Here is a 24,061-nt window from a genome sequence, read left to right on the forward strand (position 1 = left end):
AGAGATGATAGAAAAGTTTTTAGTTCTCTCATGGTGTTTTGTTTAGGAGTGGAAAAGTTGAGGGGGGAAAAATGTAATTTTATTTTAATTTACTTTCATGCCTCTGCTAAAAAAGAGAGTTACAAATTAGGAAAGAAAAGCTAGATGAACTAAAAAAACAAAAATGAAACAGATGAAACACAACCAAAAAATAATATATATATATATATATATATATATATATATATATATATATGTATATGCATGTATGTATGTAACCATTCCAAACTCTAATGGCTTTGTTAGTCATAATGGATGAGCCCAAGATACATTACGCATCTATGGCGAGCATTTATGCCAAAGAGTAACAAACCTAGCAACGGAAAAGAAGATGTTACACAAATCGAAGCATAAGTTTGTAATGTATTAACCGTTACAAATAATAATGAATGTAGAGATTCGTTGCTCATTAAAGACAAGATGGCTATAAAGCCAAAGGGGAAGAGAACCAAAAGATACACAATTCTAATCCCAAAAATACTCCCAAAGTTGAATTTCATTGTGATATTCCAATTAAATTCCATTCTAACTTCATCGTTGGAGGGTTTTTGGCAAACACCACACTATAGAATCCATATTTCTCTATTTCATATCTTATTTTAGGTTTGCCTTAGACATATCCATCCACTTTGTCCATCTACATAGATGAGAACTCAACTGACGATTTTTTGCATCATCAATATATTTAAGCAAATCAAATGAAAAGTTTAGAAAATGACGAAAAGCTAAAGAAGGAAATTTTTAAAAAAGGAAACAGTTGAGTAACAGAAAATGACAAAACCGGGAAAAAAAAAAAAAAAAAAAAGTGCCAAGAAGAAACCAAGAAAACTCAACATGTTGCAGCACATGGGTGCTTTAGTTCAAACATTTTTCTCTGATTTTCTTCCTAATATGGGAAGAAAACATTTGGATGAGCCCAAGGGGAAAATAGTATGGTCCCACTAGTTTTCCTACCTTAAATCTCTCCAATCAAACATCCAAAAAATCCATTTTCTCTCCACATTTCTCTCATTTCCTTTACATTCTCCCTAAAATCCTTCCAACCAAACGGACCCAAAGACCACGTATGATGTGGCTGAATATAAATTCAACCTAATTGAAATTCTAAAATGTTTTTTAAAAATTTATTTGAAGTTTGCTAAATCACCATGAATGATCAATTTTCCATAACAACTCAAGACTTCAATTTTTTGAAACAAGTCTCCCACATTATATACAGCCATAAACTAAACAATCTCTCTCTTAACACGAAAATTAACATTGGAAATTAGATTCTAACTCTTCTCACGTTACCCAAGGTAAATTATAAGTATTTTCTAAAATAATAAATAAATTTTAATTTATTCGGATGTTGAGTGGCATTTATTAAATATCAAATAATTTTTTTTAATGACCACGTTAGTGTCTAACATGCTAACTATGGATCCTATGTGCCACATAAGCACTTTTATTTAGTAAGATGACGGTTTTAAAAATTGATGGGTATGATAAAATACGAACTCCAATATCGTCCATGGAGGTCGTCCAGGACAAGACCAGGAAAGCAAAGGTTGTAAGAACCTCGTCCATAAGAAGCTCGTCCATGCAGGAAGATGCTTGGACAAGCTTTGCATGGTCAAGTTTCACGAAACCACACTGTGTCATCCAAGGAAGCCATCAATCTCGTCTGTAAGAAGGTCGTCCATAGAGGAACAACCTCCCTTGGAAGCGAGGTACGCTCGACTGGAGGACCCCTAGACGAGGTCTTGGCACTTAGGAAAATTCCTGAGTGTATACAACAACTCCTTATCACAGACATAAATTCCAGTGACCATTATGTGGGACAATGTAACTCTTAAACAATTGTGGAAGTTATTCCTGAACCCTCACACCTCCTCAAATCTAGGGGAGGTTACAAGTCTAGTAATTATTTCTAGGACACTCTATAAATGCTTATTCAGACCAGACAAAGGTACGTTTTTTACATTTCCTGAAAAGTTGGAACTCCAAAATTATTAAGAGAAAACTAACTTTGCTATCGGAGGGTTCTTGGCCGGCGACTCTGGTCACCTTTGATCGTTTTTTTTTTTTTTTTTTTTTTTTTTAGGCCATCAAGACAGTCAGTAGTTCTTTCTAATCCAAAGCATCCAACCTACTGATTTTCTTCGCATCATAAAAAATGATTTTCAAAAATTAGGGGCTGAATAGGAAGCCTAAAAAATTGAAGGCGAAAATATCATTTTGGTCCTTACATTTTAGAGTCACGGTCAATTTGGTCTATATATTTTGATAATAGTCAATTTGGTTCCTGTTATTTTTAACTTACAATCAATTTGGTCTCTGCCATTAATTTACTAACGAAAAATACTTACATGTCAAATAGAGAGCATTGTTGGCATACTTCATGCCTAGATGGCTTATAAAATAATATTAAACAAATTTAATCAACATAAAAAATTTCTACATCAGCATTTATGTGAAATTATAAACCCAAGTTAGTTGGTTGAGTAGTTGGGCACTCGATCTCAAAATGCTTGTCCTAGGTCCGACTGGGTGTGCTCCCCAGTTGGGGTCTGAATATCTACACTTTGAAAAAAAAAAACCCCTAAGCCAACGATTTACCCTACTAAGGCCCACTCACCAAAAAAACAGAAGAAGAAGAAATTATAAAGGCAAAAATAATAAGAATCATACTTTCTTTTCTTTCCTTGGCAACCAAACACAATCTAAACATTAAAAAAAAAAAAATCAATACAACCATTGTACGGTGGGTTCTTTTTTTTCAATTGAAATTGCTGGGTTTGATTTTTATTCAAACCCAAAGTCCTCTCTCTCTCTTGGAAATACAGAGAGTCAAACTGAAAGGAGTAAAACCCAGAAACAGCTCCCTAAAGCTAAATTATAATGACCACAAATCAAGTAAATATCCAGATTTTATCCAAAAAAAAAAAGTAAATATCCAGATTAGAAATGGCCAAAAAAAAAAAAATTTAATAGCAATTCCCATCGTTACCAGCGATTTGGGTTAGTTGGGACCAATCTTTTTAAAATATATATATATATATATATATATTTTTTTTTTTTTTCATTTTCTCACGATTTCTCGGAAACCAAACAGTGGGGAGAGTTTGAACCACCTGTTCCACTCTCTCTACCTTGCCACCGACGAGGACCAAGCCTCCGTCGCGCCGATTAGTCGTCGCACCATTGGGTTGGAGTCCATTGCCACTGCTACTGTTAGGATCGCTGAAGGCAGATGTGATTGGGTTTCTTTGAATGATTTGTTGTAGCTGCTACTGGTGATGAGTTTCATTTTGGGTTGGAGATGGGTTGTGGCTACTATTAGTGAGGGGTTTCATTTTGAATTTCAATTCACAGATCTGGACTTGATTTTCTGGTTTGTTTGTGGAGTTTTCAAGGAGTATGTTGTGTTTGGTTACCCAGAAAGTGGAAGAAAGAAATGGAAAAAAATGAATTACAGATTTTTTTTGAGGATAAACGTCAGAAAAAGGAATTAAAGATTGATTGCCAAGAAAGTGATTTAAAAAAAATAAATAAATAATGAACACGAGAGAATTAAGTCAATTAAATTTACTCTCAAGACTTTTTATTAAAAATATTGAGGAATTAATTCTGTTTCTGTTTTTTTTACGCTGATGTAACAATTTTTTTATGTTAATTACAAAATTTTATTATTATTTTGTAAGTTTGCCAATTGTGCATACTGCTTATCATGTAGATATTTTTCGTTAAGAGTTAACAGTAAGGACTTAATTAATTGTAAGATAAAAATAATAAGTATTAAATTGACTACTATGAAAATATAAAGATCAAATTAATTGATCGTAACTCTAAAATCTAAAATGTAAGAACCAAAATAGTATTTTAGTCAAAATTAAAAGCCATAGTAAAAATTGACCAGAAATACATAGAACCAAAAAGATATTTTGTTCAAATGTTCTTATAACTCTTTCATCGTGGTCGACACGACACTCTGACTATAGTACTACAACTTTAAGAAGTTGATTACTTTGCAAATAAGCGGGGAAATTCACTTCGCTTTGTGCCTTGTGGGTAGGTCAAAGAGAACATAATAGATCAGTGTGAACAGATAACGTAGGGCCCTGCTTTTGAATTTGCTATATGGTTTCTCCTGAATATCATCAATCAGTTCATTTATCTACCTACTCTTTCACTGACTCTTATTCTCTTGTGATATACAGCAAATTTCCCATTTCCAAACTATGGCTCGTGCTTTACTTTCTGCTATTGTGGAGCAGCTTGGTCCTTTCATTTCTTCAGAGTTCACCTTGACTGCTCATATAAATGGAGAGAAAAGAATGTGACAAGGATCGCTCAAAAAAAAGGTCGCTGATGGGTCAATTTACTGTAGCCGTAAGATTATATCAAGGGCTGAGATTAGAGCTATTGCACGCTGTGGAACTTCTCTTCAGCTACTCCCAGGACCGAATAGCCTCTTTTGTTTTCCTTCAGCTTTTCTTTTACTTCAGCGTGTGGGGAAATTCTTACATAGTCCCGGACTTCAAGGTCACCAAGCTGACCTTGTAGTCCCAGCCAATAAGAACAAAACAAGCTAAGATAAAATTGCTGGCTCATCTAAATAGTACTGCTCATGGGACTGATGTGCTGACTTCACGTGGCTGTGCTGATGAAAAAAAAAAAAAAGAAGCTCAACGTTAGACATCAAGTTAACGATAAACGTTAACGTTAATGTTATTAAAATAATAAAATATAAAAAAGGTGTTGGCCAGCTATTTTCAGTGGAAACTTAGGACAAAGAGAACTTTTAGGGTTCTCACTGAAAAGCCACAAGTCTTACTTCTAGTTCACAGTGCCGACGAAAAAAATAAGTGCACAGTGTGAGTGTGTGACCACAAACAAATGAGTGGTTTTTTAGTGAAATCAAGTGAAAAATTTTAGTGCAAAGAGACAAAATCTTGTTCACATAAGCATGGAAGAACCCAATTTTCAAGATCTTGTTCACATAAGCAACATTTCTTGTTCTTGCAAGAAATATGAGTCATTGGGAATTCTTTGTTGTCATACATTGCGGGTCTTCAATTTAAAAAATTTGACTAAAATTCCAAGCCAATACATTTTGAAACATTGGACAAAGGAGGCTAAGAAAGGGATGATGGCTTATGAACAAGACGATCATTCAAGTAGCAATGCTAAAGAGGCCGAGATAGTGTGGCGTAATAGCATGTTACGTATAGCTAATACAATTATATCCAAAAGCCAAAGGGATGATAGCCTTAAAAGCATTTGTCAAAAGATACTATTGGGACTTGATGAAAAAATCGAAAGAGAGTCGTCAAAGTTGGGTTCAAATGCAAATTTGGAAGAAAATGAAGTTGTAGAGCACAATACAGCTGATGAAATGCTTGACTTATCAAATTATGTGTCAGTTTTAAATCCCCCATGTGTGAGATCAAAAGGCTTACGAAAAGATAGACTTAAAGGCCACTTTGAGAAGCGCAAGGCAAAATCGTCTAAGGATGCATCCTCTTCACGTAAGAAATTCTTTCTTCTTTTTACTAAATATATGCCATATTTTTATTTTTAATAAAACTTTTTATTTACAACTATTATTATGTTTGAGTTTTTTAATTTGCATTATCAATTTTATTACTTATTTCTTGTTCCTAAGGATGACTTCCTTTTTTTTTTTCCTTTTTTTTTTTATATACAAAAGATGGTCAACAATGTAGAACAGCAAGGTTGGGGCAATCCAAGAGTCTCTAGATAAGAGAGTTCCAAAGGTATACTTCATTATTGATTATTTTATTTGGGGTTTGGTTTTTAAGTGTGATTGTATCAATACAAAATAATTAGAATGGTTTTTGTGAATGTTAATCTATTTATTTTTGTTCCATTCAATATGCTAATATGATTCTTATATGTTTCCAGGTGAGAAGACCGAGGATGTCATGCAGCCAAGAACTCTAGGAACTTCACAAATCCGGCACAAATTCTTGGCTTGGAGCCAAGTGACATTTATCATGACACCAAGTTTCTTTTGTTTGTTTTTTTATTTTTGAGGAATACATTTGTTCTCTTTGGATTTATTTTGACTTGTTGCCAAGTGAAAGTTATGTATTAAGGAAGAATATCTTTATGAATGAATGACAATTGCAGAGTACAATTTTAAAGATGGATTGCAGAATTCAAATAGGACACACAAATTCTCTGATAACAAACAATTTGAGCATTCAAAAGCTATCCTCAATCCTCACTGCTAGTGCTAACTCTTGCCTTGATTGAAAATACACCTACCTATTTTATTGATGTGTAATAAGTAAACAAAGTATACAACTTAAAAAAAGGTCCCAACAGAAGCTAAGAATTTGGCATCAAGTTTTTCCTTCTATTTTCTCTGGAACCGAACAGAGGCTGAGAATATGGCATCAAGTTTTTCCTTCTATTTTCTCTGGAACCAAACAGAGGCTAAGAATTTCATTGATGATTCAGAGCACTATAATCTCTTTCAATTTGATAACAACAGCCAGCAGATTGGACTCCTTCAGCAGCGCCTATTATGCATTGGACTTTTTGAACAACATTTGTTCTGCATTCCAAGACTAAATGAGCCGAACCAAGACTCCTTTAACCACATCTAGGCAACACTGCCAAATTTCTAACAGTCAACAACCTTCACAAAAAAAAAAAAAAAAAAGAAAAAAAAAAGAACTTCAAGACCAAAATTTCAATTACCGTATCAGCAAAGAATTTATTTTAAAATTGACAAACATAGCAGCAAGTTGTTTGCCAAGCAAAGATAGAAGCTTTATGTTTCTACATATGAAACTACAACAAAAATCCAACTGTTATCTAATCCGAAAAAACATTTAAAATAATAATAATAATAAAAAAAACCCTTTACAAGGTAGTATACATTTTGTTGATAGATAATAGTATGAGAACAAAGGAATCTCCATCTTCATTGAGACATTTCATCAAACATGTACAGGGGAAAAATGGCACACAAAAGGAAACTAAAAAATAGAGAATAAAAAGTCTTCTTGCAATGTCAGGAGTTGGAAAGAGAAGATTTTAGGGGTTCGAAAAAGAACAGATCAACACAACCCCTAAATCTGACAAATACTTTCCTTCGTTTTCCCAGCAACCAAACTAGGCTTATTGGAAAAAAAATCATTAAAATGACAGAAATAGATAGAAATTATAATATATAACTAAATAAAAAAACTTACTGGAAGTGCCGGCGATGTCAGCGTCAAGTGGAAGGAAAGGGCAACTGAACGGTGGTTATGATGAACAAGGAAATCTGAGAGAGGGGAAGGGGAACGGGTGGAAATGCTAGAGAGTTCCAAAATCAGTACATGGCTGGATATTTTATTTTTTTATTAAAGCTAACGTTAACTGATGACTAACGTTTGGAACATTTTTTATTTTTTTGAGGATGAACGTTGGTGGGCTGCCATGGTTGATGAGCTGTGCTCGTTAAATGATGTCAGCAGAATATTTATTGACGTGGTATTTTTCTATTGTCTGGGACTACAAGGTCAGCTTGGTGACCTTGTAGTCCAGGACTAGGTAAGAATTTCCCCAGCGTGTGAGCCACGCTTATTAGAGTCATTGTTTCTCAATAAATGAGCTAAAGACTTTGTGCAGTGCGCTGGATATAATAGATGACTAGTGTGGACTAATAATGTAAAACCAGGGCTTCGTTGATAACAGGATTTGGTTTCTCCTGAATATCATCAACCGGTTCATTTATCATCTAGCTACTCTTTCTCACAGACTCTTCTTTCTCTTCTTGTGATATCCAGCAAATTTCCCATTTCCAATCTATGGCTCGTGCTTTACTTTCTGCTATTGTGGAGCAGCTTGGTTCTTTCATTTCTTCAGAGTTCACCTTGACTGCAACTGTCAAACAAGAAGTCCAAAAGCTTGAAACCAAATTCCGTACCATCCAGGCAGTGCTCAATGATGCTGAGAAGAGGCAGCTGAAGGAGGAAGCTGTGAAGCTTTGGTTAGATAAGCTCAAATGCGTATCCTACGAGATGGACGATGTGTTGGATGAGTGGAACACTGCCATGATCAAAGAAGAGATTGAGAAACAACAAAAAGACGAAGAAAAAGCTGAAACTAGCACTACTAAGAAGAGGAAGGTATGGTCCCTCATCTCAATTCCTAATCTTTTTCAGCATCGTGATATTGCTCATAAGATAAAAGAACTTAACGAAAAATTAGATGATATTAACAAAGAGAGGGAAATGTACGGGTTTGAATTGAGTAGGGCCATTGAAGAAGTAGTTGAGAGGCCAAAAACTACTTCTTATGTTGATGTGTTTGATATTCTTGGTCGTGATAGGGTTAAGGATCATTTAGTGAGCATTCTATTGGGCAAGGGTACTGAAAAAGAAAAACTCCCCCATGTCATCTCTTTGGTGGGCATGGGCGGTATGGGAAAAACAACACTTGCCCAGCTAGCCTTTAATCATCATGAGGTGATGGATCATTTTGAAGAAAGAATTTGGGTTTGTGTTTCCGAACCCTTTGATCAATGTAGGGTTGCAAAAGCTATCGTTGAAGCTTTGGGAGTTCGTGATTTTAACACTACTGAATTGCAGAATCTATTGGAAAAAATTTGTGAATTAATCGGGGGAAAGAAGTTTTTTCTTGTCTTTGATGATGTGTGGACTGAAGACTATGCAATGTGGAAGCCAATTAGAGATGCACTCAAAAGTTGTGGTTCCCAAAGTAGTAAAATTCTAGTCACTACACGTAAAGGCAAAGTTGCGAAGATGATGGAAAGTGCAAATACGATCAAGTTGGAGGAATTGTCTGAGGAAGATTGTTGGTTGGTGTTTAGTAAAATAGCATTTTTTGATAAAGATCCTAAGCAATGTGAGCAACTAGAAGTCCTTGGCAAGCAAATATCAAAGAAGTGTAAAGGCTTGCCCCTTGCTGCAAAAGCTCTAGGGAGTCTCATGCATTTCAAGAAGAGTAAAGAAGAATGGAAGAATGTTTTGGATAGCAATTTGTGGGAATTAGAAGATGTTGAAAGAGGTCTTTTTGTGCCATTGTTACTTAGTTATTTTGATTTGCCCTCACCACTGAAACGGTGTTTCTCATATTGTGCTGTCTTTCCAAAAGATCATGTTTTTAATGTTAATGAGTTGGTACATATGTGGACAGCACATGGATTTGTTGAGTCAAAGGGAAATATGGAGGTGGAAATCATGGGAAGAGAATACTTTGATAATTTAGTCATTCGCTCTTTCTTCCAAGAATCCAAAGAATTTGAGCACATGAGGTACAAAATGCATGATATAGTGCATGACTTTGCACAGTTGATTACTAAGAATGAATGCTTTATAATCAATAGTGACATAGAGTCGCAATCAGATTATAATAATGCTCGCCATTTGAGATTAGTAATTCCAAAAGAAACCCAATTTCCTGTGTCCATTGATAGTGCCAAAAATCTACGCACCCTCATTTTTTTTAATCAAGGTGGTTATAACATATCCAATTTATTCCAAAATTTTAGACTTTTACGAGTGTTAAAGTTGGAGTGTAGAATGAAACTTCCGCATACCGTGGAAAATTTAATACATTTAAGGTATCTCATTTTGTTTGAGTGCAATGAGGTATTGCCTGAAGCCATTTGTAATCTATGCAATTTACAATATTTGGAGATTAACCCGGCTTCTGTTTCTGTGTTCACAAAATTACCTCAGGGGATAGGTAAATTAATTAACTTAAGACATCTTGTTGGAAAAAATTTTCTGATTCCAAGAGGGATTGGAAGATTGATTTCTCTTAGAACATTAAAATGTTTTAGCATAAGTGACGAGGATAGCGAAAGATGTAAACTCGGAGAATTAAAAGATTTGAACCACCTGCAAGGGAGTTTTGAAATACGTGGGTTGGGGAACCTGGTAGATATAAGTGAGGCCAAGAATGCACAACTTAAGAAGAAGATACACCTTCGTGAATTGAAACTATCTTTTAAGAAAGGGAAGGATAGAGGATGGTGGGATGATAGGGTTCCAAATGCCGTCAACCCCAATGATAAAAGAATGGAGAGGGATGTATTATTTTTAAATGCGTTAGAGCCACCTCAAGACTTGGAGCTGTTAGACATTCATTGGTACCAGGGCACCACAATGTCTCCTAATTGGTTGATGTCCTTGACCAAATTGAAAATGGTTTCTATCTATTCGGTTGCGAGTTTGCCTCCTTTGGGGAAGTTTTCGCTCCTCGAATTGTTAACCATAGGGATGTGTAGTCTGAAAAAAGTGGGTGTTGAATTTTTGGGAATAGAATCTGAAAACAAGAAACAAGACATAATATTCCCAAATTTGAAACATCTCAAGTTTGTGTGGTTGGAGGAGTGGGAAGAATGGATTGGGATTGGAGGAAAAGAAGACGCAAACTGTATTACTGTAATGCCACGTCTTCAACAGTTGGAAATCTATTGTTGCAGAAAGTTAAAGTCGCTACCGGACTTCCTGCGTACAATTCCATTGAATAAATTGGTGATCGTTGGCTGTCCAATCATCGAGAAACGTTACCAAAGAGAGACAGGAGAGGACTGGCGCACCATTTCTCACATCCCAAACATCCATCTTCTAGAACTTTCTAAACGGGTAACTCATTCTGCTTCTTAATCTCCTTACTCTTCATTTATTTTGCAAATATATACTATCAATTAAATATTCTCATTTTTATGAAAATAAATTACTCACAACCTACATTGATGAATTTAACATATTCTTATAAATTTGAGTTAGCGTAGTTTATTGTTGTTGCTTAGATTCAGTTAGCTTGTGATGTATTCAAAATTGGTTGATGGGTACAATAAATTTTCAAAAATGATTTAAAAAATAAAGTCTAGACTTTCAGATGGAATAATCAAATGAACGTGTCTCTAGATTTTCACTCATTTGCATTTAAATGTAAACAACTCAAAATCAAATGCCTACCTCTTTCTATTTCATTTGCGGTTTAATTTTTTTATGGGTCTTGCTCATTTTATTGATTTAGATGATATTGCAGGAATTTATCAAATTTTGGCCAAACTCACAAAGACACTGTCAGCAATGGTTTTCTTAAGGGCATGAGCAAAGTTCATCGTCGGCTTCATTCGGCATTGCAAGTCTGAACCAATAAAGGGTAACTTCTTCCTACTTCTTTCTTCCTCTTCTGCTGCTTTTGTCATACGGCTGAAATATTAATTAATTATTTTCATTATCTCTCAAAATTTATCAATTTTTGGCCAAACTTACAACAGGACTGTCAGCAATGGTTCAATCTAGTAGGCCCAGTATTTGCAACCAGAATTTCTATTTTACTTAATTTTGAGTAGGATTTTTCTTGTGTCTAAACTTAATACAATCCTTGCATCTCATTTTAATTTGCTTTACTAAGTGATACAAAAAATGTTGTTCATTTTTAAAGAACTGTGCAATTTTCACCAGTATAACATAATTATAAATTTGTCAAAAAAAAAAAAAACATTGCCAAGCTTCCCTTTTTTTTTCCCCTTATGTTCTCTTTTATTGCAAGGTATATCCAAATATTATTTTTTATCTTTTGTATTGAGATGATTTTTCTTACTGTTTTGTCCATCTATAATAACCTCATGCTAGATGTTTAATTTTGTTGGCCTCATTTAAACCATACATCAAATTCTATTATGTAGGGAAGTATATTTTGTGGTTGAGCAAAATTTCACACATGGATGCACTTTTGAGTAAGACCTACAGAAGAAATGCGTTCATTTTATTGTGGCAGTAAAGCTTGCATATCGTATGACGCATGAAAGGTTGGGTAGGTACTTGACAATCTACAACTTATGCAACCTTCTATCCTTAATTTTGAGGATTTGAATGTATAGTTGCTAATCTTCAGGCTTTGATGTTTCAACTTTAAAGTTTGATGTTGGATGCACATAGATTTCTTGTCTTAGTGATGTGTTTCTTGTCAATGAAGATGAGGAAGAGTGAGATTCTACTACCAAGGGTAGAGGGCGCAATTTGATAAATACTTGCTATTTGCTGCAATCCATAGTTGCCTATTTTGAAAAGGACACCATAAGAAGTGGAGTGGAGAAGATAGGACCGGTCCAAACTTTCTTCATCTAGGCACATAAATGTTGCTTCTTGTATAGGTAACTATCTCCTTTCTATTTCTTTTTCATTTTTAATTTATTGCTGCATTTGTTTTTTGTTCTATGGTCAATCATTTTTATTTTTTCCAACCTAATAATACCCTAGGAATATTTTGATCTCCATCAGTCTAGGAACAATACCTTAGGAATATTTAACAAAAATTGTGATTTTGAAAACTCTATTTCACTATTTCTCAATTTGAACTAAAATCTTGTTTTCAGAACATGATTTCAAATAAAATGTGTACAAAATGTGAAATAACGAGCGTGTACCAAGACTTTCCCTTTTTACTAAACCAGTTCTAATTTCCAAGTCACAATTTCCTTTGCTTTGTCCATCCCAACTGGTTTTGAATGAAGAAGGGGACCCCTTCCATCCATGCAACCACAATTGACGTGAAAACTTTGACTAAATCAAAATAAGAGAAAGTCTAAGCACACAAACAATTTGACACCAATTTTCACACATGTTGAGGTGTTAAGTCTGTAATTTGAATGTCATTAAGTGATGATAACGGTGATTCTAGATGAAATTGATGTTGCTACCATTATATCCTGTTGAGTGCTAAAAAATTGTGAAATTTATTGTGTAGCATTGCACCATTTGTCACCATCACATAAACCTGCCATTTTTTCTTTGCAACTCAGAATCTCATACATAACACAGTTGTGGCAAAGTGCAAGCGAAAGTGTACAGAAAATATATGCCGGACACTTTCTGTGACCCAACAGGTATATATCTTGTTTATTTATTCCTTTATTAAAAATCTGTGTTTTTCCATTCTTCCTCCTGCAACACATGGAGTTTTAGTAGTTAGCAAATTGAATTTCTGCTAGCACTGTGACAGTTCTATTTGATGACAAAGGGTTGATGTTGCCTTGCCAGCACCAATAAAACTGTTGGAAGGAGTGACTCATTGTATCATACTACAAATCAAAATCAAAATGGTGCTTTTACCCCTGAGAAGGTTCAAGTCCTTCAGTACTTGCAATCTCAAAGTGGGACATTTCCAGCAAGATCATTTTCACAAGATGGTTTGTGGGGTACAGCTATAGGTTTTCAAGAATATATGGTTCTGGCAAGAAATCTTGTTTGGGGATATAAGCTACCTGGTGGTTTAGAAGGAAATGCCCCTTGGTTGAAACAGAGCAAGATAGATGTGTCTCATAAGTATGGACACAGCATTGAAAATGATAATTACTTGGACAGAGATTTTCTTGTACAGCTTTGGGTTGCTGATAGGAAAATGAAAAATTATAAGGGAAAAAGAAGGCGGAAATTGGTACAGCATATGAAAACCAACATGAATATGGAAGATGGTATTCGGGGGCACCTCTTTGCAGAAAAGGTTTTTTTGGACAAAGGCAAACGACTTTTGAATCAACCACCTCTGAGCCAGTCTGACTCAGCTTTTCTGGAGCCAAAATCTCCAAATGAGGTGAGTTGGGTTTAGTGTTGCTGTTAGTTTGTTATTTTTAGAATTAATCTGTAGATTTATTATTATTGAAGTTGTTGTGATATGATTGTTCAGTAGCTCCATCTGTCATTATCTTTAACAAATGCATCAGCTTGCTCATTGTGCTTTTTCTGCTATTTTACTATTGCTATTTTTGTGAAAATTGAAATACAGGTTGTGCATGTGTGGAGTAAGAAATTAGCTCAGAGAAATCCCTGTAAGAACAAAGGGGAAAAAGCATGGGAAAGGTTGAGGTTGCCTTGAAGTTTCTTTCAAGATCTTAATGTTCAAAGTTAATCTTTTTCACCCACTGTCTGTAACATATGATTAATGTTTCACTTGGTATTTTGTGAGTTATTTAGGCCCAGGTTGCACTCCTTCTTGCTAGGTTCAATTTGTTGATTACTAGGGATATAGAGTGGGCAAATTTTATGCTTGGTTTCAAGCAGGTAATTCATTTTCCCTATCATTATCTTTTCTTTTTTTGTTCGTCTTGATGCTGATTTTGGAGCACACATAGTAACCCATATCTATTAAATACTGTGTATGATACATATAGGATCCAAAATATTACTCTTTTATTAGTTGATTTATTTGTTTTGCCTTTGGCTTTAAAATAAAGCAGTAGATTGAAGTGTTAATGGTAAGAATATTGAGATTTTTTAGTAGAGCATCAGGTTAACTCCTCTGAGTAGTTCCCTACAGCTTTTGACTGGGAAATACAAAAAATTATTATTAATTATCTCTACTTTGATTTATTTAATTTCATCTTCTGTTTTAAGATCAATATTTGCTTATATTGTGGTTGATCAACTTGCTTAGTTTGCATATTTGGCTTTTCTTTGATGGTCCTAGTGCTTATGTAGTTGGCTTTAAGTCTTACATGGGTATGGGTCTGACAAGATCCATTCATAGGTAACTAAAATTATGGTGTGTTGTCTTTCACATAATTCACAAGACCCTGAGCCAAGTTTGGGATGTTGGTAGTGTGATGCCAAGAGCCAAATATTTGATCTGATGGTTGACGAGGTAGTGTTTAATTGGACACGACTTTTATTGTCTGCTTGTATGCTTTGCTATTTGATATTTTCAATTTGGAGTAATTGTTATAGAGTAAGGATCAAGTTACACCTAGTGTAACTTTTGGATGTTACACCATTAAGTAATATTTTATTGGATCAATATTTTGAAAATTCAACTATTGCATTCTAATAGTATAACCTATTTTCTCTGTCTCTTTTGAGCATTTAATTTTTCATTTTCTTCTTCTTTAGATTCTTTACTCTCAGTTCTATTTGGTGGAACTATTGGAAAACCGGTATGCAGTTGTAGATGTGTGCTACCACAGTCAGTGAGTAATCAATCTAACTCCTTTCATTCTCCTTAATTTTTGCCACACACAATTATCTTTCAAACAAATGGGCTCATTATTTTACCCATTGAACAATCTCCCAATTCCTAATACTCTGTTGTTTTGCAGCCTCTAGGTTTTATTCGTGAGTTGAGTAATCTCATTTCCAGACAGGTATATTCCTAATACTCTGTTGTTTTGCAGCCTATAGGTTTTACCACTACACTCTTCATTTTTAAACATTTTGTTGTGTGCACAATATATATAATACATTTGGTGTCTACTTCATATTGACTATAAAAAAATATTCTAATGTCATCCTTTAAAATCAATATGAAGTTCAATATTATATCATAATAAAACAGAAAGTGTACATGTCTCATGGAAGATGATTTCATTGTATTTTTCCATATCAATCTCATCATGTGGACTAAGACGATGTTAATTTATACTATCAATGTAATCTAGGAATCCTTCATTTTTTTATTTAGGGTAAATACATAACCCAAGGCACCTATAAATACATTGCTTCCATATCGAAGTGGCATTTGGTAACTCTACAAAAATGTTCATTCTTGGGCCAAAAAATGCATTTTTCATTATCCATTGGATGTTTGGTATCTCTATTATGTTGTAAATTTAGAAAATTTATTTCCCCTAACTACTCCAAATAAGTAAAAATGAAGTCCTATATATTTCTGGTCCATTGGTTTAAGCTACTACATGGCATTCCCTTTGTGTGGAGTCCTGCTTGACAAGAAATCTATACAGGTATTGCTTCACCCATAACATTTTGGCTTAAGACTAATGATTGAGACAAAAAGCTGTCTAAAGTCCAAGTTTTGGTTTAAAATGATTGAGACGCTAACTGGCATCGTCCTTTATAGTCAAATTAAGTTAATTGGCTTGTACTTCAGTGTACTATGTTTAGAGTTCTACTCTATTATAAAGAGAATTTGTTCTATATTTAGCTAAATATCTTCAAATCTGTCTTCTCATACTTATGAAAAGGGGAACACAATCTAAATCCATGAGAAGGAATACTTAGCTGAGGCACATGAATCCGTGCATTATTTCTTTTCAATGTACTTTTCATTGCTGTTGTGGATGGTGTTATTTATGACTCCAAAGCATTCAAGAATGCTTGGAGTGCTTGCCAAGCCAAAAGGTTTGCAATGCTTGTTCCACCCAAATATTCATTCCTTCATGGTACAAACTACAATTTTCGAGGGGCCTTGTCAATCCCATCTCATCCTTCTGGCTGTGTTAGTAATATGGTTATAAGCTGAGGTTTTTTTTTTTTTTCCCCTCTCTTTAAGCCTGTTAGTTGATTTTGGATTGATAATTAGAAGATTGACGGAACTCTTCTGGAACCAGATAGATTTGGAGTATGGTCACCAAAAACTAGTACGCAAGAGAGTCTGATCTTCATACATATTAGGTGATGTTATTGCACAGGGCTGGTCTTATAGATGGCAGATGAGAGAAATGGTGGAATATTCATGGCAGGCTCGGAAATTGAGCCTTTTTATTTCTAATTATACCTCATTAATGTTGACATCCTATATTAATGGAATAAATATTGATAATGCTTTAGGATGCAAAAAAAAGTAGCTTGGAATTTATTTTGGATGTTAAACTCTGTAGAAGTTCTTTCATTGAAGTTTTTTACTAATGCCAGCCATAAGTTTTGCTTCTAGTTCTGATTTGAAAGTAAGGGGACTTGAGCTAACATCGGCCCCAAGTTTTCTTTTGGATTCGATCATTTTCAAAATATCCCTTTAGAATTGGTTAGCATAAAATCACTTGTCGATAGTCCCAACACGGATGATATTCAATAATTTGAAATATACAATTCATTCATATCCACTGGCATATTATTCCACAAGCTCTTAAATCCTTGTTCTTGACTTCCCTATGTATTTTCTATATTAAAAGTTCATACTTTTGGGTTTATACCTTCAATGCTGGTGATGATTGTATTGGAATACAATTTGGATATAAGGAATGATACATGCAGCGAAAGTCATGGAATTAGGTCATTCACTGCTTGATTCTGATTTTATTTGCTGAAAATATAGTCTGCATTATAATTGCAAGTTGTAAAAAAGTCAACGTACAAAATTGCTACCATTACCATACCAACACCCAAGGGTCATCACTTTTTGGTTTATATGCACTTCTAGTTATCTAATAGAATGCGATGTAGTAGAAAACTTCCTTGTTTGTCTTTTCTTCATTGTAGTATAAAATTCAGAGGTTACCAGTCTAAATCTAGGTATCAATTTGCACAAATTTTAATCCACTTTTGCTTAATTAAGTGGCAAAAAATCTGTCACTAGTCCCTTTCTCTGACTGAATCCTTGTACCTATGCAGCATTTGGCAGTCTTAGCAGAGATAAATCCCGAGCCAGCATTTCAAACAGTGAGGGACTCAATCATCAAACACTCTACTGATGTTCGGATCAAAACGTGGCAAGGTGGCTCTGGTGTTGTATCCAAAGTGACCTATTCAAAACCCAATTATTTAAACCAATACTACTGCTTCTGTGAAAAGTGCCCCAATCATACCTTTTCACTTACCATTTCTGATGCATCATACAAGAACATGTATGGTGCTTGTGACATAAGAACCCTGCCTATGCACAATTCAAAGCCATGCAGAAATGTTACAATTCTGGGAGTTGCATTGCTTCCTGCCCAAGGATAGAAACATATGAATCCATTTTTCTGGAAATCTTATGGCAGTATACACACAAGAACCCGTCCACTAGTTTCTTGTTTGTTCCGAATGTCCAAAAAAGCCAACATGAGTAGAAGACAATTATGGTGATCAGTGTTAAACAATTAGTTGTAATTATGTCAAGTTGATTTTGTGATTAATTAAAGATCTTTGGGGTCAGGCTTTTTTCTAAGGTCAAGGTTCAAATCTCAACCCGCATCATTTTTAGAATGTCTTTCTATGAGTTGTTTGGGAATTGATTTTTTTTTCTTTTTTTTTTTTTTGTGGAAAATATATTTGCTTATTTACTGAAGAACCAAAAAAGACTGGTTGTTGATGGTGTTTCAGAAATATTGTTTGGAAATGCAAATCCAACTCATTATGCGAGGATTACTTTTCTTGTTGGTATAATTGTCTTTTTTGGACTTATTGCTGAATATGAGTATATAGCCCTTTTCAGTTGACATATTTTCACTTGATAAGTGAATTGTCAATGAGAGTATGTACTTGTGAAACGTATTCATTTGGGGGGGGGGGGTTATATTTGGATTCATTGTCAAAGACCAGGTATATTTTCTTTATTCAATGAGAATATTTGTGTAGCAATCGTTACCAAATTGAACTGATGCTTAAGTATTGCTACAAGTGGTGCATGCTAGAAATCTATATAATATCTAAAAGATAAACAGTATCATTTATTACTATTACACTCTTGTTAAGTCACATCATCATAGCATTTTGGCTCATTTTGGTTATTTCAATCATTTTGGTCTAACTTGGTCTTAAATTGATATTTTTTAAGTTGCCTTTTTCAGTTTGGGGCTCAAAAATTCTTTCTTTTTTTTTCTTTTTTCCCTAATTTTTGGGTTGGAAATTATGAAATTTTATTCTTTTTGTGCCAAACTCTTTAGTTTTGGGTTAAAAAATAGAAACAAATAGATATTAGAAGTTAGAGATGTGGGCCTTAAAAAAGTAATAAACATGATAAATATTTACTAGATTACATTAAAATTCAAATTTCAATATTGTAGACATTATACTTATTTTTGAAAAAGAAATGTCACAATTCTAAACATATTTAATAATTTAAACTTAATATAAGAAGTTACATGTGTTCCATGGAATGAGGATGTACATTTTTTTTTTTTTTAATATTCTTTGATATGTTCAAATTAGTCAACTAATCATGGTATATTTTTAAAACAAAATATTTTTAATATATTTATATTACACTTTTCATATATATAAAACTTTTAAAAATTGAAAATAATTATTTAATTTATGTATTGTTGTTGAATTCAAAATACACTACTTAACTTATAAATTTTACATTATATTCTTATACAATACTTTTATTACATTTTTCTATATATTGCGTGGATTTGCGACTAGTGGGACGGTATTCATGCATTTATGTTTAAGTTGAAAAAAGAAGGAAAAAGAGTGAATACAAACTTTGTCAAAATGTTTGGCATGCGGATACTTAGAGAATGAAGTGAGAAGGATTTGAGAATGTGGAAGTGACTTCACTTAGAGGGCACGGAACTTGAAGTGAAAAGAATATGTTGATGTTCTCTCTCTCTCTCTCTATTATCTACAAACTGTGTAAAATGGGACAAAATGAGTGGGCGGTGCACCAATAGTCATAGAAGGCTGCTGTTAATGTTTTCCCCATTCAGAGAAGAAAAATTGACTATTCGTTGCATTTTGTATTAAAATAATGAATAATTCTAGCATATTTAGTATCATGATTGCTGGGGTATACAGCTGAAGGGTTTTTTCAACCCAACCCGCTTTAAGGTCATGTTATACTAGAATGTTTCATCTCTTGTAAAAAAAAAAGATTTTCATGAACCATTTAAGTTTTTTTTATTAATAAATTATTAAAATTCAAATAATATGTCTAAATTATATTCCGAAACTAATCTAATTTTGAAAATACCAAAAATGAACTAAACTAAAATATTAAAATAAGGTTAATATGTGTGTGTGTGTGTGGTGGGTTGGGATAGATCAAATAAATTGAAAGTTCAAATAATGTATAAAACACCAATGAACGTTTAGACCCTCAAATACAAAAATACCAACACAAGCTTATACACAAACAATATATGTGCGGAATGATGAATATGAGCTAAACCCAAATTGGTAAAACACTCTAAACCAACAATAATCACAAATATAGCAGTAATTAAAAGGCAAAGAGTAAGAGAAAAGAGATGCAAACACAAAGATAACACGGTGATGTGTTATCGAAGAGGAAACTGAAGAACTCAATGAAAAACCTCTCTGCCGCCCTCCAAGTGGTCAAATGATCCACTAGAGAATAAAATTGGGATACATGAATAGTAATAGACCCTCCAAGCCTAATTTATTAGATGCACCTAAGCCCTCCAAGCTTCTTGCTCCAACAAGGTTACACCGAACCTTATCTTCTCTAGCTTACCGAATCTTGCAATAAGCTCCATGTTGCATCCGCCATCCTTGGCATCTTCCAATACTTTCCAAAGCTCCAAAGACACTCTCAACTTTTTGAATGGGTGTGGGTAGTATTTGGGTACAAATCTCATCTCAATGGGTATATCAATGAGAGAGGGAAAGAGAAGAGACTACAAAGATTTCTTTCTAAGAATGAGTAGCTCTCTCTAATAGGATGGGTGTGTTGTAGAAATCTCTCTTAGGGTTTTTCTCTCAATAGACTCATTTTTCCGCACATTACATTTCGTGGGTATAAGGATATTTATAGTAGGGTATGAGATGGAATGTGAAAAGTCAGTTTTCAGCAACACAGGGCATTCTAGCGACTTGGCCTCACAACTAGAACGAGTCGCGAGTTAACTATCAGGTCAGACTATACTTTTTGTCTTGCAATGCTCCAGTTGTCGTGACCCTTCAACTCCCTGCATGCTTCACACGTGTGGCACTTTGGTGACTTGCCAGTCGCGAGATCTAGTCATGAGGCTCCTCTTGAATGCACACAACTTGAGTTTCTTCACACTCTCTCACACACAACCCTTACATTATTTTCACCTAAATACAGGGTTTCTAAGTGCTGAATTACAAGCAAATTTGACAAAGAATAAAGCCAACACATGATTGAATAAATTCAACCTTACATAAATGTATTAAAAAAATAGAAATAAAAACTATCAACCTGAATCCAAGACTCAAAATAAAATTTTTACCCAACCCATGAAAACCAACCAAAGGCGTCAGTTTCTTCAGATTGGTGGATTAGATGCACACCCTTAATATCATGCTTTGTTTTTGGTTTTTTTTTTTAAACCAAATATCTTCTAGGTTATACAACCAAAGAACACCTTGATGGGCAAGGAAATTCAGCCAAAAATATTGACAAATGACCTCACAGGTTAGGAAGAGCAATCATACCAAAAAAAAAAAGAGTTAGGAAGGGGAAAAGTACAAAGAAAAAATGGGTTATTGAAAAACTCATTTTCCCTCTAGTCACCACCACACCAACCCCCCCTCCCCCTCCCAAGACCCTAGAAGTAGGGGAAATTATATTTTGAACTTGAAAATTGCAAATGTAATGTAACAAATTAAATCTTAAAGTTTTTAAAAGTAACAAATTAAATTCCGGCCCATTTAAATAGAATGAAATTGAGTTTGGACAAGAAGATATTTGGTTTAAAAAAAAAAACCAATTGTTACCTTTAGGGCTTCATTTGTTACCTTTTCAAATCTTTGAGTCTAATTTATTACATTTGAAACTGTAGGAGTTTAATTTGTTACACCTATATATAGGAATTAAAATACAAGTTTACCATAAATGTATTATAGCAACACAAGCCACACATAAATGTTCCTCATTACAAGTGGTCAATTTGTACCATAGCAATCATCTTTGGTCAACTTTCTTAATAACTGTCACATAAAGGCAGGGGACAAAAAAAATAGGGCAGACTTATTTTTGGACTTTTGACTAGTTGAAGAGGAAAATGCTATTCTTGGTGACTGATTTTTTTGATTGAGGTTATACCACTTCATGAAGTGTTAAGGACTCGTGTGTAAGGGCACATTTGAAACTAATACACCATGGTGACCACTTCCTAAGGAGTAGCTTATGTGAAATCTCTCTCTCTCTCGAAATCACTTAGACAAAAACAAGATTAAATCAAAATTCTTTCTTTATAGTAGACAGAATTGTGGAGGGACAAATGACTTTTACCGAAAATTGAAAAAATCCCCCTCAAAACTTTTTGATTAACATTAACCAGGTTATGCTTTCTAATATTCCCCCCATAATTCTAGCAGCTAGGTAATAGAAAATAAGGAAGAAGTTATTAGAATTTTCTCAAGTTCATTTAGCAAAACTAATGCTTAAGAATGATGAAATATTAAATATTCCTACTTCATTCAAGCCCCTTTTGATGGTGATAATTGGATCTAAAATCATATTTAACTCTACAAATGTCTATGTCATTCACCCTTGTAACTAATTTGAAGGTCAATCATACTTTTGGAAAAGTACAAAGTAGTCACATGAATTTTTTACAAATAAAGAACATGAATAAAGATATCTTTGTAATTTAATTTTAATTTTATCACTGAATGTAAATCGTTCATGCCCAACTTAATTTTCTAAAAGTTTTCATATGCTTCAATACCATAAAAATAACATATTATTCACATAAAAAATACTCCAATACTATCACTAACTATTCACATAAAAAAATAATCTCTTATATTTAAAAAGAAGATATGCTTTTCTTATAGAAGACTTCCAAAAAAATTTCCCAGTATAATGTGGAGGCTTTGTTATCAATAATTGACATTTCTGCAGCAACCTCAAGCGATAGATCTAACAGTAATGTGACAGACTAGCTAATTTGAGAAACCAAGAATAATTTGAATCTTTTAAATGAAACTAGGGAATGCATACCTTAGAGGCACAATTCAATTATTAGGTACAAATTTAATGCCCATGAAGAATCTAAAAACTATCTAGAGCAGTAGAGCACAAATCATAGTCTAAACTCCAAAAGTCTAAACAGACAAACATGTAAGGTGACCATGGTTGATCAGTCCCTAGCATCAACATAGTTGGGGGTGCTACATATATATGCCAAACCCACTGGCACAACTGACCAAATCAAATCTACATACAATTATCTAAAATGGCAAGGGACACTGCTTGCAAGTGACAATTCAGTTTATTGCTTCAAAATCATAGGATCATGCAAACTGGCTTCATGTTCCAGGTCAGTTACTAACACAATAAAATTCTCCTGGAATTTAATTTCCATAGTAAGAGATTTATTTTTTGATTAAATAAGTTTTCAATGAAAGCTATGTCTATGAGTTTTATCATGAACTATAATTAAACAGTCCAATGAATTTATGAAGAAACCGATCATAGCATGGTTAAAATTCACTAGGAGAACACAATGTAAAAGTGAACAATTTTTTTGGTCCTAAATGAAGAATTGAGTCACATCCAATGGTGAAGACTTTGTTCTCTTTATGTGAGTGTCTATGCTTCAGAAACAAAGCCTTAGTGATAATGACATGCATTTTGAACGTAAAGAACAAATAGAAGCTATAAAATATATAAGAGAAAGTTACTTTTGCATTGAATACTTTGTAGTTAACTTCCTAACCACATTAATAAGTAAGTGATGTATGAATAGTACTTTTCAATTTTATAGCTACCTCCAAAGACTTCAGGAAAGTACTGATAAGACAAGGATCAACACTAGCATTCTAATTTACATGTGGAGGGTGGAGATGAAAGGAAGAAGAGAGTATAAAATAAAAAGAGGTCCTTAAGAAAGGGAATCGAAAACGGAGAGAAAAACACTGTAGAAACAAGAATAATACTTGTAAACAGATCAAAGAGGAATATATACAAGAACCAACCTCTTCGGATTGTGTTCAAAGTTAGATGCATGATAAAATGAATATACTATATTTTTTTTCATAATTTTAGAGATTTAAATGTATTTTTTTTAGTCAAGCTCAAAAGCTTGACTTAAGCTTGAGCTTGAGCTTGACTCAACTAATTGATTAAGCCAAGCCAAGTCAAGCTCAAACTCAAGCTTTTTGGCTTTTCCACGAGCTCAAGCTCAAACACTATTTTTAGGCTTGTCATGAGCTTAAGCCAAGCTTGAGCTTTTGATTTTTCTTCACGAGCTAAGCTTGAACATGCACTACTCGATAAAGCTCAGCTCATTTACAGCCCTAAATCACAGGCATCAACATGGGTCCCTTGTCATTTTTCATAGTTTGCCCTTAATTAATGATGAAGACTTTGTAGTGTGGCTAGAAAAGCACCCCCATTGTTGAAGCCTGCCCTTGAAATGGACAGGCCTCCTTCCTTGCTTTCCTTC

At 34.0% G+C, this 24,061-nt stretch overlaps 1 protein-coding gene and 1 long non-coding RNA gene across 2 annotated transcripts in view; both read left to right on the forward strand.

Annotated features, from left to right (window-relative positions):
* The window catches only part of LOC142627920 (uncharacterized), a 74,302-nt gene that overhangs the window by 39,265 nt on the left and 10,976 nt on the right, over positions 1-24,061 (forward strand). The window lies entirely within an intron of this gene.
* LOC142627915 (putative disease resistance protein RGA3) lies at positions 7,693-14,953 on the forward strand. Its single transcript, XM_075801818.1, has 9 exons — positions 7,693-10,658; positions 11,126-11,184; positions 11,714-11,845; positions 12,004-12,181; positions 12,775-12,913; positions 13,068-13,620; positions 13,813-13,886; positions 14,001-14,087; positions 14,913-14,953. The coding sequence occupies exons 1-2, from the start codon at positions 7,851-7,853 to the stop codon at positions 11,171-11,173; spliced, it is 2,856 nt and encodes a 951-aa protein (XP_075657933.1). The 5' UTR covers positions 7,693-7,850; the 3' UTR covers positions 11,174-11,184; positions 11,714-11,845; positions 12,004-12,181; positions 12,775-12,913; positions 13,068-13,620; positions 13,813-13,886; positions 14,001-14,087; positions 14,913-14,953.

Source organism: Castanea sativa, chromosome 3, assembly GCF_040712315.1.
Source record: "Castanea sativa cultivar Marrone di Chiusa Pesio chromosome 3, ASM4071231v1".
In the NCBI taxonomy this organism is placed as follows: Eukaryota; Viridiplantae; Streptophyta; class Magnoliopsida; order Fagales; family Fagaceae; genus Castanea; species Castanea sativa.

Coding starts and splice junctions, on each gene's coding strand:
- LOC142627915 (XM_075801818.1), top strand. CDS start 7,851: ATGGCTCGTGCTTTACTTTCTGCTATTGTGGAGCAGCTTGGTTCTTTC. Junction 10,659..11,125: donor TTCTAGAACTTTCTAAACGG/GTAACTCATTCT, acceptor GGTTTTCTTAAG/GGCATGAGCAAAGTTCATCG.